The sequence below is a fragment of the Netta rufina genome (assembly GCF_964035555.1).
Source record: "Netta rufina genome assembly, chromosome: 3".
Classification (NCBI taxonomy): domain Eukaryota; kingdom Metazoa; phylum Chordata; class Aves; order Anseriformes; family Anatidae; genus Netta; species Netta rufina.
In genome coordinates, this window is record NC_140125.1 from 35,284,696 (window position 1) to 35,300,318 (window position 15,623).

The following is a 15,623-nucleotide window of genomic DNA, read 5'->3' on the forward strand; positions in this document are numbered from 1 at the left end:
CGGGGAGGCGGGGAGGAGGAGGAGGAGGAGGAGGAGGAGGAGGCATGGCGGCGCGGCGGGCATGGTGCCTCAGGCGGCTGGGGGCCAGCGGCGGGTGGCTGCTGCTGGAGGCCGGCACGCAGGTCAGCCGGGGGGAAGCCCGCAAGCAGCCCCGGGGTGCCGGTGGTGGGAAACGGGGGGGGAAATGGGGTTTGGGGGGGGGATTCTAGGGGGCTGGTGGCGTGGTGGGGGGGGTGTTGGGGTCGGTTTGTTATGGCTCTCGTTGCTCTCTTCAGGTGTTGGTGTTTTTCTAATTGGGAAGCCCAGGGGGGTCCTTGCACCCTTGCCCTGCAGCTCTGCCAGCGAGCCGGCTGTGGAGGGGGAGCTGCACAAACACCCACCACCCGCATCAATGCTGTGGGTCCGTGCTGCACCGGGCACCTTTGGGCTCTGCCTTGCGAAGGGAACCCCTCTTAGAGCCCCTTTTACCTCTAGGAAGCTCTTAGAGCAAGTGCACAGCTTTATTGCTCTATCTTTATTGCTCTGGAGCCAGGCGTTGTGCAGGTGTGCTCAGCTATGGACCTGAATTAGGGTACCCGTGGGGACTCGGTTAGTTGAGTGGGGACACTTGGCTGAGCTGGCTCTGCTTGTTGCCCGCCTGGTGTCACGGTGTCACTGCCTCTCTTGGACGAGACCCGCTCAGGTAATGTGCAGGGAATGGGCCTTCCTGCAGCACAACGCCTTGCCGTCATAGAAGGTGGAAGGCGTGATGCCAGTGAGTCGAGATTGCAGCCTTCACTTGAGGTATAAAGAGTGCACTTTTAGACCAGTGAAACCAGTGCATCTGGTTTAACTTGTGGGCTTCTGCCAAAAGGTGTTTTGGCCTGCTTCTTTGGCTACGTGCTCTTGTTGCATTGGAGCCACATGGTTGTCCAACTCCATGGCAAGCTGGCTGAAAACTTGTGCAGCGTGCAGATGAATAATAGAAATGAGTGCAATAATCAGATCATGCAAAGCAGGCAGTGGAGAGAGGGAGAACAGAGCCGTGCTTTAAATGGCAGCCTGCAAATAGATCAGATTTAATAAGATACTGTGAAACTGTACCATTAAATTATATCTCCTTTCAGAAGATGCTGTTGGGTTCTAATCGGGTTATTAAGATCACTTTCACTGCTGGCTATGAACTGCATGTAGTGTAGTTTCTGGGCCTTGAGATGATTGTGTGATTTACAAAAGTACCATGCTTTAAGGCAACAATTACATATGCATTTTTTCGATGCCAGTTTTCTGGGCCCTTTTTTCCCGTGTCTTTCCTGGTTACAGAGAGTTGAACAGGTGCTGCTAGCTGAAGAAGAGGGTAAGAAATAACCTTGAGGTCCATACGATTGTACTGGTTTGAAGAAGTATTGTTCAGTTAGGTCATGAATAAGGTGGGGTATGGATGGAGTGAGAGCTGCTTAGAGCAGCTTTACTGCTGAGGAAAATTTCCATGAAACCAAGGCTGTAACCTGCTTAAGAGCAATCAAATTTTTGTCAACATGAGAGAAAGAGACTGCTTCAAATTTTTGCATAGGCTTCCATTTTCTAATTACTCTTAAATTTATATGCAAAAAACCACCACCCAACATTATCCTAAATTCTTGGGAAATGCCTATAAGATGCTAATCCAGATAGATTTGTGCTGTACTTAAACTGAAACCATATGATCTGAATTTACCATGTTGCTGCTGATTTTAATTTCAATGACTTTATTCTTAGGTGACTATCGGCCGAGGATTAGATCTCACGTACCAGCTGGTGTCAAAAACCTGTCCCTTGATGATCTCTCGTAACCACTGTGTTTTCCAGCAAAATGCAGAAGGGCAGTGGACTGTCAAGGATAACAAGGTACAGAGGCTGACCAAAGACCTTGTACTTTCACTTTGCCTATAAACAATGCCCTGTTTGGGTTCGAACAATGTATGGTCTTTGACTATAATATAAGTGTGATGGATGGTCCATGGGAGCATGTCTTACCTGTTGTAGAAGGAAGCTTCAGTCTGCTGCAGTTGGGATGCAGACCTTAGTGCTTTGTGTATGTAGGCTTGTCTCTTGGTATAGCATTTTTCAGACAATTACAGTCCCACACAGCCACTTTGCTGTCTGTGAACCTGTTTTGTGTTGCTGTTTTTTAAAGGAAAAGAAAAGAAACAACTATGATTTTTGGCAGCATTCAGAAAGGTAACGTTCTTGTGTAGCTAATAAAATGGTAAACTGATGTTCTTCATTGCAGTGACAAAATTGCTTTTATTATAATAAGCTACAATGAAAATCTGCTGTTGGAAAAAATCATATTTTGTGTGATCATCAAATGCATTGCTGCTAAACTCCTCCTCAGCTGATTAGAACACAGAATAAAGTGTTGAGAGCAGTCTTTTGTTAGGTCTCACTTTGACTTCAGTAGCGATCTCTTCTGAAATGTGATCTTTGCTCTTTCTCATTCATGCTGAAAAATGCAGAATCTGCAACTTAATGTAGAACAACAAGTTTTCAATACGTCATACAGACTTGAAGGATGTTTGGGTCAATGACAGATACTGCAGAAAGAAATAGAGTGGCTACCACTGAAATTATACTACTCTTAAACAAAACTCTATTGCAGTAACTGTATCATCTTTAGAACTTAGTGTTTGTATGATTGAAAACATCAGTGGCAGATCAACTATTAACGCCTTCTGTGTTATCACTGCTACCATTTTGTCAAGTTGTTTTATTCAATCCCTGGGATATCTCAGTTCCTAATGATTCTGCAGTTCATCTTGAGCACAGTTCAGTTTCTCTGTCTTTCAAAACCATTTTTGGAGCTAGTGCCTAATTAAAGAAAGAAACAAACAAGCAGAAAAAAAAACTCCCGATGGGAACATCAGCTCTCGAAGACAATTTTCCCTCTTGTTTATATTCATCTTTTATGTATGGAGAACTGTTTTTTTTTTCTTCTTTTTTTTTTTTTTCCCCCTTGCATTCAGCAGTGCAAGCTATGCTCATTTTTACTTTCTAGTTTCTTCTTGGATTTCAGGTATCATTCATTGTCAAAAATAGTTACATCAACAAGAACATAGGACTTTCCAGTGTTGCGGAATCTTTTCTGTTAGATAGTTTGTATCACCTCTGAAGCTCTTGGGTAGTTTCTTTCCCTTTGGCTTCATTCTTTTCTGTCTGCACAAGTACATATATTAGTATTGTTCTTAGTGCTTGTAAGTAAAAATTTGTAATGTAGTAATAATACAAGGTAAATATTATAACACAGTAACCGTAATAAACAGGACACTGAGGCAATAAATTGGACGTTGCAATGCTTATTTCAAGAGTTAGCTCGTTTCTATTGCAGTACTGCAAAGACTGGATATGTTTACAGTTGCCAGAAATAACTTGCAGATGGCTTTGTATGTTGAACCTTGCATATTGAATCTTGCCGATTCTTTGTTCGTTTGCAGAGTCTGAATGGAGTGTGGCTTAATAAACAGCGCCTGGATCCTTCAAAGACCTATCCTATCACTGAAGGAGACCGTATCCAGTTGGGAGTGCCTTTGGAAAACAGAGAGACTGCCGAATATGAGTATGAAGTAATTAAAGAGGAGTGGGAGAAAATCAGACCCTATTTAGCCCAAAGGAATGACCTGGGGAAAGCTAAGAGTTCAAGAACTAAACGTAAATTTAGTTTGGAGGAATCAGAGACATCTGGATCAGAAGGCCCTTCAAATTCCAGATCCAAAAGAGACAGAGTGTCCTGTGACAGTGAACCTTTGGGGAAACCATGTGGAAGGGTAGAAGAGGTAAAGGAGTTGGCAGAGAAGATGGATGTCGAGCTGCCTTCTCCTGGCTCAAGTGAGGAGGACGGTGGTCCAGTGCGTAGCAGTCCTGTGCAAGCCGAGAAAGCTGTGTCTGTCGCACCAAAGGACCAGAAGGGCTCTGTTCTTTCTCAGTCGTGGAGTGGCCTGGAAAAGCTGAGGAAAACTCTAGGAGATATAAAGGAGTTAAAAGTGAAAGTGCAGGATAAACAGACAGCAGTTCTGAACGCAAAGCAAAAGCGCAGGAAGGCTGCTCAGAAGTCAATCCTAGCAATGGAACAGGAGCTGCAGGAATTGCAGGAGCAGCTGTGCACAGAACAAGAGCAGCATCAACAGCAGATGGAAGAGCTGGAGAAGACATTCTCCAAAGAGCAGCAGAATCTAGAGGTATGATGGCGGTGATCTTTTTGGTCTGAGTGCTTTGGGTTTTGTAGAACGCCTAATATGACACTGATCTTGATCTTGCACTACACAAAAGATCTTGAACAATACAAAAATAGCAACAGAAACAAGGTTCCAAACAATTAATCCAGTGTAAACTGTTACAGAAGTATTTTACTATTAGGAATGTGTACCAAAAGAACGTGAGAGACAAAGGATTGGGTTACAAACGGAAAAGATGCGAAATTAAAAACAAACAAACAAACAAAAAAACCAACAGCAGGTTAAAAAAGCTTTTTTTTAATTTAAAAACAAACTTTTTTTTTAAATACAAAATCAAAAATCTCTGCCTCATCTGTGGCTACAAGGAGGACAAGTTGAAAATTATTCACCTTAAGAGGGAATTTCTCTGGTATATGGCTGTTTCAGAATCAATGCTAAATTCACATGGGAAATCTATTCCCTTTCCAAGAGCTTTATCATATTCCTTTACCTCTTAATTCAGAGTTTGAGGAAGGGGATGTTTTTCTTACTTACAAACAAAACAAAAAAACCTTTATTGGAACTGCAAGTTCCTTCAAGGAGTATGTGTGTGCTGATAACTTTTTTTTAAGCTAAGAAGCTACACGCCTACCTTTCTGTTTGTGTTTACTTGAAATCTGGTTTAAAGGAAGTAGGAATTCATCTGGGGTTACTTTCATAATTTATCAGTTACTTTCTTTAAAGTCTGCTGCTAAAGGAGGAACATCTGTAATAGAAATACAGGAGGTCTGAAGCTGTGTGCTTAGGCACAAAGAGCAGTTCAGCTGAAGCTGTAGATATGTCTAACCTCTCTAAATGCATTCAGAGATAGAGGTGCAGCTTTTTCTCATGTTTAAGCTGTTGCTGACCTCTTGGCTTCTGTGAACATTCCAGTGCCTTTGGATCTGGAATAACATGGAGGAGTTCCAAGTATGTAACTGTAAATGATACCTTCATTTTAACTCTTCGCAGTAAATGGTAGCTCTAATTTCAGTAGTGCTTATGAAGCACGAGAGTGAGCCTTCTCAGCTTTCACCTAAAATCAGTGCTGTTTCTTTCAGTATATTCTCTAAGGGAATGTGCGAAAGAGTCATTTTTATTCCCATGCTTTCTTTGAGTATTTCTTACTTCCCCCAGTATTTTCCTTCCAGCAAAAATGTCTTTTTGTTTTATCTCAGGGAGTAAAGTGGCAACACGGAGAAGAGAATCTGAAGGAGCAGCTGACCCAGGTCCTGCAAGAGGCAAGTAGTTACAAGTCTAAGTTAGGTTTTGCTGTGTAACTCATACATTTAAATCTTTCTTATTGCTGTGGCCTCTTGGTGGAAGACTAGGACTGTGGCTCAAGTGCAGATCAGGTGGTCTGCATCTTCTACAGAGCAATTTGCTGTTAGTAAGTGACAGGCTTCCCTTCTTGGGAGTAGCTGTTTGCCAGCTGATAACACATGAGTGTGCTCATTGAAAGCATTCAGTAGCTGTAATGAATTCGTTGAATTTGTTCCATAAGTTGGTGGGCTGTTTTGTGAGGTCTTTCTGCTGGGTACCTGTTCTGGGAAAGCTGCTTTGACAGTTTTAACTAGAAGAAAAAAAAAATCAGAGAAGTTCCTATCCTGCTGTCTGGTGGGCAGGATCATTCTGTAGTGGCACTGGCAATGCCTCTTACGTGCCATCTACTGTCAAATTTTCATTTTTACTTCTGTGTTCTACGGTGAGTTTTATTGTGAACAGCATGAGCTCATTTGCTGTTCACTTTAAGCCTTTCTCTCTTCATTCATGATTGCATGGCATGTGTATATATATCTTGTCCAGTGCTGCTTGCTTCTATTTTGTAAAACTGCAGGAGTTTACATGTCGTTTGTGTCACTGCAAAGAGGGAGTTGACTCATGGTACACAGAAAAAGAGTAACCTGGGAGAGGGGATGAGAGGTGCTATGACACCAGGAAGGTCATAAATGACTGACAGCACCTTCCAGTTTGAAGTTTGTGGCAGTCGGGTGAAGTCCCTGGTGACTGGAAAAAGGGAAACATCACTCCCATTTTTAAAATGGGTAGAAAGGAGGAGCCAGGGAATTACAAACCAGTGAGCCTCACCTCTGTGCCTGGAAAGATAATGGAACGGATCTTCCTGGAAGCAATGTCAAGGCACAAGCAAGACTAGGAGGTGATCTGAGACAGCTTCAGATGGCAAACTTGGCCTTCTGTGATGGTGGCTGCGTCAGTTGATAGAGGAAGACCGACTGATGTATCTGCCTGGGCTTCTGTAGGGCCTTTGACACAGTTTTACATGACATCCTGATCTCCAAATTGGGGAGATATGGATTTGATGGGTGGACCATTCAGTGGATAAGGAGTTGGCTTGAAGGTTGCACCCGGAGAGTGGTGGTCACTGGCTCTGTGTCCAGGTGGAGGTCGGTAGGGGTCTTATGAGAAGTGGAGAGAAACTTTATGCTTGGACAGATAGCGATAGGACAAGGAGGAATGGTTTTAAACTAAAAGAGGGGAGATTTAGGTTAAAGTTAGGGGGAAATTCTTCACTCAGAGGGTGGTGAGGCACTGGCACAGGCTGCCCGGAGAAGCTGTGGATGCCCCATCCCTGGAACTGCTCAAGGCTGGGCTGGATGGGGCTTTGGGCAACCTGGTGTGGTGGGAGGTGTCCCTGCCCATGGCAGGGGGGTTGGAACAAGGTCCTTCTAACCCAAGCTGTTCTATGGTTCTGTGTAAACTGCCTTAACTTAATGCCCCAGCTCATATAGGCACGTTTGCTCTTCTAGGAGAAGACAGGAGAAATGAGTATGCTGAACCTCGTGATTAAAGCCATGTATATTTAATAGGGTAGTTTATAATGACGGTTTTATTTCTGGGATGGTGTCATTACAGCATCACGCTTTGATGGAAGAACTGAGCCGTAATAAAAAAGATTTCGAAGAGATAATTCGAGCCAAGAATAAAGAACTGGAAGAAACCAAGGTAAGGAATAAAATTGAGCTTTCCATAAGCGAAACGAGATGCTGCAGCAGCAGAAATGGTTTATTTAATGTTTGCCTTGACTGTGTCGTCTCTTATATGTGGAGGGTGCATGGGAAGATACTCTGCCTTGTTCGTAAAGTACTATTGAAGAGTCATTACCAGATCTTTCCCAGTCACACAGAAAACAGGGCACTTGAATTATGTGGTGTGCAGGAGAAGTAGACCCATTCCGTCCTTCATTTAAGGAAAAAAAGAAGTGGGTGCTTCATTTTTCAGTTAAACGTTTCAGTTTAAGTAAAACTGCAGTGTGTTCCTGCCATCCTACAAGGGGTGTAGGACCGAAACGTGACATTTTAATAATTCATGTGATAAGCCATGTTTCTTTCTGCCCATGTCACAAGGAGATGAGTGGAAGATAATTAAGGGATCCTGTGCTGTGTCTTACCTATAGATATTATGATGTTTCATACCTCTGGCTGCTGGCTTTGTTTCTGTTTATTTTGGGCATCTTTGCAACTGTTGTTTAATGTATAGCTTCAGCTGGAAGAATTTCTGTTGTTTTTAGAAGATGGAACAGGTAGGAGCCTAATTAACTGCAAACAAAACAAAAATGCAAGTAACTGTTTTACATTCTCACATTTATTTTTTTAACATTTGAGGTATTTTGTCTGTTGGGTTTTTGGCTCAGGCATCAAAAGAATCATTCTGTTAACTTAAGCCAAACTCATGTCACAAAGGGGTTTCTACCTGTACTACATTCCCACCCCCCCACACACACACACTTCCCACCAATATTATATTGAGTAAAACCTTGTTAGTAAGTGACCATATTTGTTTCTCTGACAGGAAGAGAAGGAAAAGGTGAGAGCCCAAAAAGAGGAAGTGTTGAATCAGATGAATGACGTGTTGGAGAATGAGCTGCAGTGCACAATCTGTTCTGAACACTTCATTGAGGTATGTTTAAGCCAGTGTGGCTTTGCCAGCAGAGAACAGAGTTGAGAAGCTTTCACTAGCTCTGCTAAAGCAGTAGTCGAGCTTTTTTTCTTTTCTTCTTCAGTTTAACAGACCCAACAGGTGACTTGTGGTAAGGGTTGGTCCAGAATCCCATTCTGTCTGCCTTAATGTTCTGCTGGACAGCAGGTTCAGCCTTAATGTCTCTACCTGCATAGAGATGAATGCTTAATCCTAACGTACATACAGGCTTGGAGAAGTCATTTTGTAGTGGACCTTGCTTTAAGTTGACTAGGATTGGACAGCTTCAGGGTTAGATACAGGAAGAGGTGAGTAAAGGAAGGGAGGATGCAGGGTTAATCAAGTTCTGAATCATTTATATTGTTCAGATAAAAACTTCTGAGAAGTTGGCCAGCCTTATTTAATCAAATAAAGTTTATATGTCGACTGCTGCCTCTGCTATGTCTGAAATACCAACTTCTGTTCATATTGTGCTAGAATTTCAGTTGCCTTACGTTCAATTCTACTACAGGAAGACTGCTGCTAGCCTTCTTATAATGACTTAAGAGCTAGCTAAAATTTCAGTTTCTGATTTCAGTAATTTAAGTTACTATTTCATAGTACCTGTTTTTTTTCCATAATTTGACCCTTTCAAATAAATTTATTCATTCTCTCTGTCTCTGCTGTAGCTACAGACTTGCTATGATTTACTGTGAACACGCTAACCAACTCTTAAAACCTGTCTGTACTCTGGCATAGGAATGTTATTTTACGTGCGACCCCTGTAAAAGGTCAAGGAAGGGCCCTTGTGCTTCCTCCCCACCCTTACCTTATAAGAAGCGTTCATCTAAAATTTTTGTGACCTTGATGTTATTTTAATTTTGCAATGCTTGTGCGAGCGAGCACCTCCTGAGAAGTATCCTTCCCTTAAATTCCGCAGGCAGTCACTCTGAACTGTGCGCACAGTTTCTGCTCCTACTGTATCAATGAGTGGACAAAACGTAAAGTGGAGTGCCCGATCTGCAGGCAGGAGATCAAGTCAAAGACGCGCTCTCTGGTGCTGGATAACTGCATTGATAGGATGGTAGAAAACCTGGACGTGGAAATGAAAGAGCATCGCCTGTCCCTGATCAGAGAGCGGAAAGGTGAGAGGTGGGTGGATGTGGCATGATGAGTACAATCTCTCATTTCACCTATTTTCTACACCTTTCTTTGGCACCTATATACTAAGGGGATGCTCAGAGAATGCAGCAGAAATACTGGAAAATGACTTCCTATTGTGAATGAGGATAAATATTCATTATTGGCAGAATGAGCAACATTTGAGATGGGGAACTGATTTTAAGATATGTTGCATAACCAGCTTTATTGCGCAGTAGAACAGAATAAAAAGCTTGGAAAAAGACTTCAGTACAAATTGCACAGTCCAGCTGCAAGACTTAACCATAAGATAGGTTGTTCTGTTTCGAAGACATCTCTAAAGAAAAGCGAAACTACACAGAGTGGGCCTTGACAAATTTACCAGGCACCTTTTGATCAAACTATTGACTACCCCATTGCAGAAACTCAGGAGAGCAATGCTTCACAAGAAACTGAATTCTCTTCCATGTGCTAGACTTCCACAGGAATCTCCGAAGAGAATGTTGGCACGTGGCTGAAATGGCGGCTGCTTTCCCATACTCATTCTTACAGAGTTTACCTCTGTGGCCTTAATGCAAAACCTTGTGTCTTATTTGTAGCTGAAAGACTGTGCGTGACAGTAAGGGCTGCAGGTAAAATTCCAGTATAGGACTATTCCTATTCTGCTGCCCCCTTCCAATTTTATTTCTAGAGCACTTGACACTGGTATCTAGGTGCTGAAACATAGAAGTCTTTTCTTTCTTGCTGCCCCTTAATGGATTTCTGTTGCTGTGTTCCCTTAAGTAATTGTCCTGACTTCCCATTGTAGCCATAAGTGCATGATCCTTTCTTTTGCAAAGTGTTGAGCCTTTTGAAGTCCTTCATAATGAGAGGTGCTTTCAAAATATTTCAGATCCTCCATGGTGACATAGAATGACATCGCTAAGCAGGGTTAATTCTAACCTGAAATCACCACCTGTTTCACCAACTTAGCCTGATTCTCTCAGGAAGTGCTGTGCTGCTTGGAGGCTGTCCAGCATGGCTTCGTGATTTGCTTTCACCTCTGCAGAGCTGACACCACTCTTGCATTATGTGCACATCTGCAGAGTGTGCTGTAGCACCACTGAAGTGCCTCATCAGCTACCGAGTAGTGATTGAATGAAGTGTCGCCTTTGTTGGAGCACGCTTCATTTCCATATGGTGGAAAATTGTCCCGTAGCGTACCTTCACGTGTGATAGATGCTGTAACTATATAAAATGATCAGTTGCAGGAAGTCATGTAGATTTGCCATGACACCCTTCAGGAGAAAGGAAGAATTGCTTTGTGTGGTCATCTTATTCAGTGATGGAAACATTACTATCCAGATTAGCCATATGTCTAATTAAATATGAAATCCTGAGAAGGAATCTGCTAACATGGAAATAATGATTCGGGTAGCATTTGGGAAGCCTTGTCAGATCATAAGCCTTTATACTAATTAAACCTTTATACTGGGACACCAGTTTACTGCTCTTAAATGCGTGGAGGTTTTCGTGGGGCCTTCAGTGTCCCTCAAGAAGTAATGGCTGTTCACTGCTATTACTTACTGAGAGCTCCTTACCTTGTTTTGTTGCTTCTTCCTTTCTTACCTGGCAATGTGCTGTAACAGCTAGCTGCTGCCTTCTGCCAATTGTGGGCCACTGAAGGGATGCAGAATGCCTCCTTCTCACACGTGCTATAACAGAAAGAGGCATATGGGAAAATGAAAACAAATAAAAAAATAGTTATTTAATAATGAAAGTTGAAATGAAAAATACTTATGCCCTGTAGCTTGAAGGATCTAATATAAACTGACAGTGGGAGGCTATAAGACTCAAAGAAAACTAGTAATGTAGCAACATCTGTGGGTGCAGTGGTTGGTGCTAATTTTTGTATCTGTTTTGAATGCAGAGAAATGGAAGGTGTTGGTGAACCCAGCCGAGGACAATGACAACAGCGTCATTCCTTCCATCTACCCCATCTTGTCGGTGAGCAGCTGTGACAGTGAAGACTCTGAGGAGGATTCTTACCATGGTGAAAGCAACTGCATTATCTAAACACTAACTTTGGACTGGTTTGCCTGTGTGCTGCCAAGAACCAACCTCATGCTATTTGGTTTACTACTGCTGGATGAATGGATTGGACATCTGGAAGGAGAGATGCTGTGAAGAGGCCATAACTGAGCTGAAAAGTAGCAGCGTTTGGAAGGACTCTATTTTTTAAATGAATGTACAGAAGCTTAATCTCTAAAACGAAATTTGGATTGTGGAAGAGCAAGCTGGTGTTACGCTAGATAGTTGACATAAAACCCAGGTTACCACGATCACTTGTGACCTCCTGGTTAGTGTGGTATATATGTTTGAGTGCATTGCTGCTCTTCCCTGAGTGAATGGAGTGTCTTAAATGTGTACACCAGGTCCCCTTACTTCAGCCAGCAGAGGAAATGGCACAAGCTATTTGAGAACTTGGTCATTCCCACCACCTAACAGGAGAGGTATATCGGAAAAACATGCCAACGTGGGTTTTCCTTTTGAACTTTTTGTCAGCTCCAGTCATCCTAGGACTCTCTGGCACTAAAGTTAACAAAGAGTGGGTTATGGGTCATATCAGCTTTACGTGCTTACATGCATCATAAGCTAAACTGCTGGCTTGTTTGTTCAGATGATGTTACTCATTTTCTGTTGGGTAGCGATGGAGAAGATTAAATCTTCCAGAATTCCTTAGCTTGTGCCCTTTTCATATAGCATCTTTGGTTTGTTCCCTTTCAGGCTTTTGCATAAGGAGTTGTAGAATTTTGAAGCAGCATATCCAGAAGTTATTAGCAGTGACTTCTAAAAGATATTTAGTTCTTGTTGGTACCAGAGAGGAATTTTGGCCTCTTCAGAAGTACTGCTAGCTGAATGAGCGAAATGTTCCATTGTCAGGGTAGGAGAGCAGCATCTGTAGTCAGCCACAGACAGAAGGAAGTGCTTAGGTCAATTGTTTACAAAACGTTGCTGTTGAGCTGTGTCTTGTATTGCCCTCACAGCAGATAATGCGTCCCTAAGACTGAGCAAGTCTTGCCTCATCCTATCACCTATGTGAAATAATACAAAATTGTCTATGAAATTAATTTTTCAGAGGTGTATGCTTTTGACTTAGCTTTTAGTTGGAAAGCTTTTACCATTACATCAATGAGAGGAGGATGAAGAAAGCTTTTCTCATCTGTAGTATTTCTTTGGCTATTTGTATGTATTTCTTGTTTCTATGTTTATTTTGTTTAAGATGGAAAATATAAACCCATTTGTGCATTAGGCTTCCTCGGTGCAACCCCTGAGATGTGTCTTTCTCCTAGTTACCTTAGAATTTTGTTAGAAAACCCAGATTGTCTCGTTTTTATGACCTTGTTTGCTTCATGTTTTGATTGCTTTAAGCAGTTTGACTATTTTAAATTTATTTGAAAGACTGTTGTATGCAGGAGTTGATAAAAGACATCCCAGCTCTTTAAGCCTGTGTTAGCAGTGGCTATCATAATGGTAATTTAGTAGGTACAATCATATCTTCCACTGAAGAAATATAACATTAAAAAGGTGCATGAATGGTGATGCTATTCTAAGAAAGTAGTGCATTCTGGCAGGTTTGAATGGTAGCACAGGGGAAAAATATGTGATCTGTAGGCCAGGTACCTTTCTTAAAGCCTTAATGTAAGGTTGTTCCTTTGAAGAAGCTATTACATCTTGAATTTTCTTCTTGTCCTTTTAATGTTAGAAAATATATGGGCTGTTGAAAGTTTATTTTCTAAATATATGCTCTCTAGAATGTCAGAGAGAAGAGGGCTCCCTGAAACACTTATGAAATATCCTGACCTTGGAACAGGCATTACTGTTGAAGAGGAGTAGCAGGAAAATATTCTGGTTACCTCAAACTGCAAATTCTTGTATGCTGTATTTCTTCCATGTTGCTTTGCTTTTTTTTTTTTTTTTTTTTTTTTGGTTGTTTCATTTTGCTAAATATATTTATTTTTGTTATGTTGGTGTTTATGAATATTCTAGAAAAAGATGGTACTTCTAGTAACAGAGCAGTTCTTTGGTATGCTTTCTGAGTGTGTCCCCTTTTAACTAGAATATAGAGAATATTCTTCATATTCTGGTGAAAAGGGAGGTGCTCAGAATACACGTGATGTACTAAACTGTTGCAACTGTTACCAGCAGGTGCCCCAAAACGCAAGTGGACTACTAAACCTTTTCCATTGTTACCAATAGCAGCATGGAGTGTAAAGGTCCAAGGAGAGACGCTAAGTAGTAATACTGTTTACTTGTGAAAGCAAGATAATAATCATCAAATGAGCAAGATGAAATGAGCTCAGTGTGACTTCCTTTTTTCCTTCACTGAGGTTGATTTTAATTACATAGCTTATAAATACTGGTGGGTGACCAAGGAACAAAACTGTAACCCTAGGCTACTGGCTAGAACAGTGGAAGAACACATTAGACAGTACGCAGACTAGGTATTTCCATATGAATTGAGCAAGATGAAAAGAATACTAGAATGCTTTGAGTGATCATTATTACAATCACCAGAGAATTAGCAGAGAATGGCTAAGGCACTAGAATTCTGAAAATAGATGCATCTGCCTATCTTTAGAGAAGGAAAAGTAAGAAAGATATTGTAGGCTTGCCAGCTTAGTTTGAATTCTATATCTTCCACCATCCACTCATCATTGAAATAAACTTTTTTTGGTATGCATATAGAAGCTAAAATGATTAATGATGAGAGTATTCCACTATTCCATGTCAGGCACAAAACATGCTAAAATAGTGTCATTTTGATAGAGAACAAGTTAAGCTGTAACTATCTTAAATTTCTGGCACCTTTTGATAGTGCTTCATACAAGCTGTGGAAAGGTACGTGGGTGAGGCTATTTTAAGATCTGTTCACAACTTCGTATATTTCATAAATGAGTTTTTGGTGGTAAAAGGATTTAAAGTGCAGATGTTTCTCTTCCCCTCTGCATTATGATCAAGCATAAGATTCTACACTTGTGCTCTTCTGTAGTCAAATACAGACTTGAAAAATTTGGCCAGAATTGGCCAGTTGCAGAGAGTGGGATGAGGGAGGTATTAGACAATCTGCTGCTGCTAACTAAGGTATGTATCTGAATGCGTAAGTGAGTATAAGTCATGTGTACCATTGAGTATTTCTATTCAGCACTAGGAAGACCATAGCAATGCTTTGTCTGATCTTAAGGACTGTGCTTCAAAGTGCATTTGGAACAGTTGGAGAAACAAAGATGTGAAAGCCAAGAACAGTGGCCCCATGCAAAAGATTTCAGAAACTCCAGCTCTCCCTCTCTTTCTGGGGAAAAAAAAAAAAAAGGAAAAAAAAAAAAAAAAAGGCGAGGCAGCCATGAGTCTCCAAATGCATCAAAAGCTGTTTCGAAGACAGAGTAATCTGTTTTTTCCAGACTTACAGTGACTAGGACAAAAAGTAATCAGACTTAAAACTGCTATAAGGAGAGTCCTGGTAGCATTTTTTTCTACCTAAATGTCTCAGCAATACAGATAATGAAAAAACTGCAATACTTTGGGGAGATCTTTTATGATGCAGAATATTCAGCCCTTAAAAACAGGTCAGGCACACATCTGAGTGAGTGTTTTTCAGTAAGTTTTTCCCAGCCGCACAACCTATGAAATCTGTAGTTCATGAAGTACTATTTTTTTTTTTGTTTGTTTGTTTTCAGAAACTTTGTTAATCTCTAAAGGTGGTGTCTACCCTACTGGGAACTATTTTAGAATTTAATTGAAAAATGCTGTATTTATGTATAGTTCACCTGTATTTGGGGAAAGTAGGTAATGTCCCAAAGTCCCCTTTCCTGTGATTCTTTGGACCAAATCATTTCCCCCTCCCCGTCCCAGTGCCCGAGTTCTCTGCCTGGACTGGTCTCTTCTTTTTCTCCCACTGAGAAAGCAACGCTCTCCTGTTGGCTGTGTGAGACCTTCCCTAGTATTTGCTGCATGGGCTCGAAGTATCTGCAGACTCTAAACATAGTTTAAGGGTGGACACAGCATCCAGGGAAGGGTGGGGGCTTACCAAGGAGTTTCTCCTTTGTAAGTTTTTTTTAGTGGTGCTATCGCTGCAACCTCAACCTTGCTTCTTAGTGTACTTCGAAGATGGTGAGTGTATATGGATCTTGTTCGTGAGGTGAGTTCTTAAATCCATATTGAGTGTTAGAGTAATTGGTTGGAAATTACTGTTGAAGGAGGGCACAATGGTACTGCCCTGTATGTTGGTGGGAGTTGTCATCAACTTCTAGTAGACAATGTGTGCCTATCACCATTTCTTTTCCTTTACAAAATCAATCAACAACAAATAAAACTATCTTT

At 41.4% G+C, this 15,623-nt stretch overlaps 1 protein-coding gene across 3 annotated transcripts; it reads left to right on the forward strand.

Moving 5' to 3' along the window:
* The first annotated feature begins 42 nt into the window (after positions 1-42).
* Positions 43-13,279, forward strand: RNF8 (ring finger protein 8). Of its 3 annotated transcripts, none has more exons than XM_084283747.1 (8): positions 43-122; positions 1,738-1,866; positions 3,453-4,193; positions 5,387-5,449; positions 7,083-7,172; positions 8,019-8,126; positions 9,064-9,275; positions 11,173-13,279. In XM_084283747.1, the coding sequence occupies exons 1-8, from the start codon at positions 45-47 to the stop codon at positions 11,210-11,212; spliced, it is 1,461 nt and encodes a 486-aa protein (XP_084139873.1). In that variant the 5' UTR covers positions 43-44; the 3' UTR covers positions 11,213-13,279. The 3 variants fall into 3 exon arrangements, with proteins under 3 accessions (XP_084139873.1, XP_084139872.1, XP_084139874.1); XM_084283746.1 differs by having other exon boundaries at positions 9,064-9,268; XM_084283748.1 differs by lacking the exon at positions 43-122 and adding an exon at positions 1,244-1,336 and having other exon boundaries at positions 9,064-9,268.
* The last annotated feature ends 2,344 nt before the right edge of the window (positions 13,280-15,623 follow it).

Excerpts from the sequence above, each read along its gene's own strand:
- RNF8 (XM_084283746.1), top strand. The coding sequence starts at position 45 with ATGGCGGCGCGGCGGGCATGGTGCCTCAGGCGGCTGGGGGCCAGCGGC. Across the intron at positions 4,194-5,386 it reads AAGAGCAGCAGAATCTAGAG|GGAGTAAAGTGGCAACACGG; the intron begins GTATGATGGCGG and ends GTTTTATCTCAG. Across the intron at positions 5,450-7,082 it reads TGACCCAGGTCCTGCAAGAG|CATCACGCTTTGATGGAAGA; the intron begins GCAAGTAGTTAC and ends GTGTCATTACAG.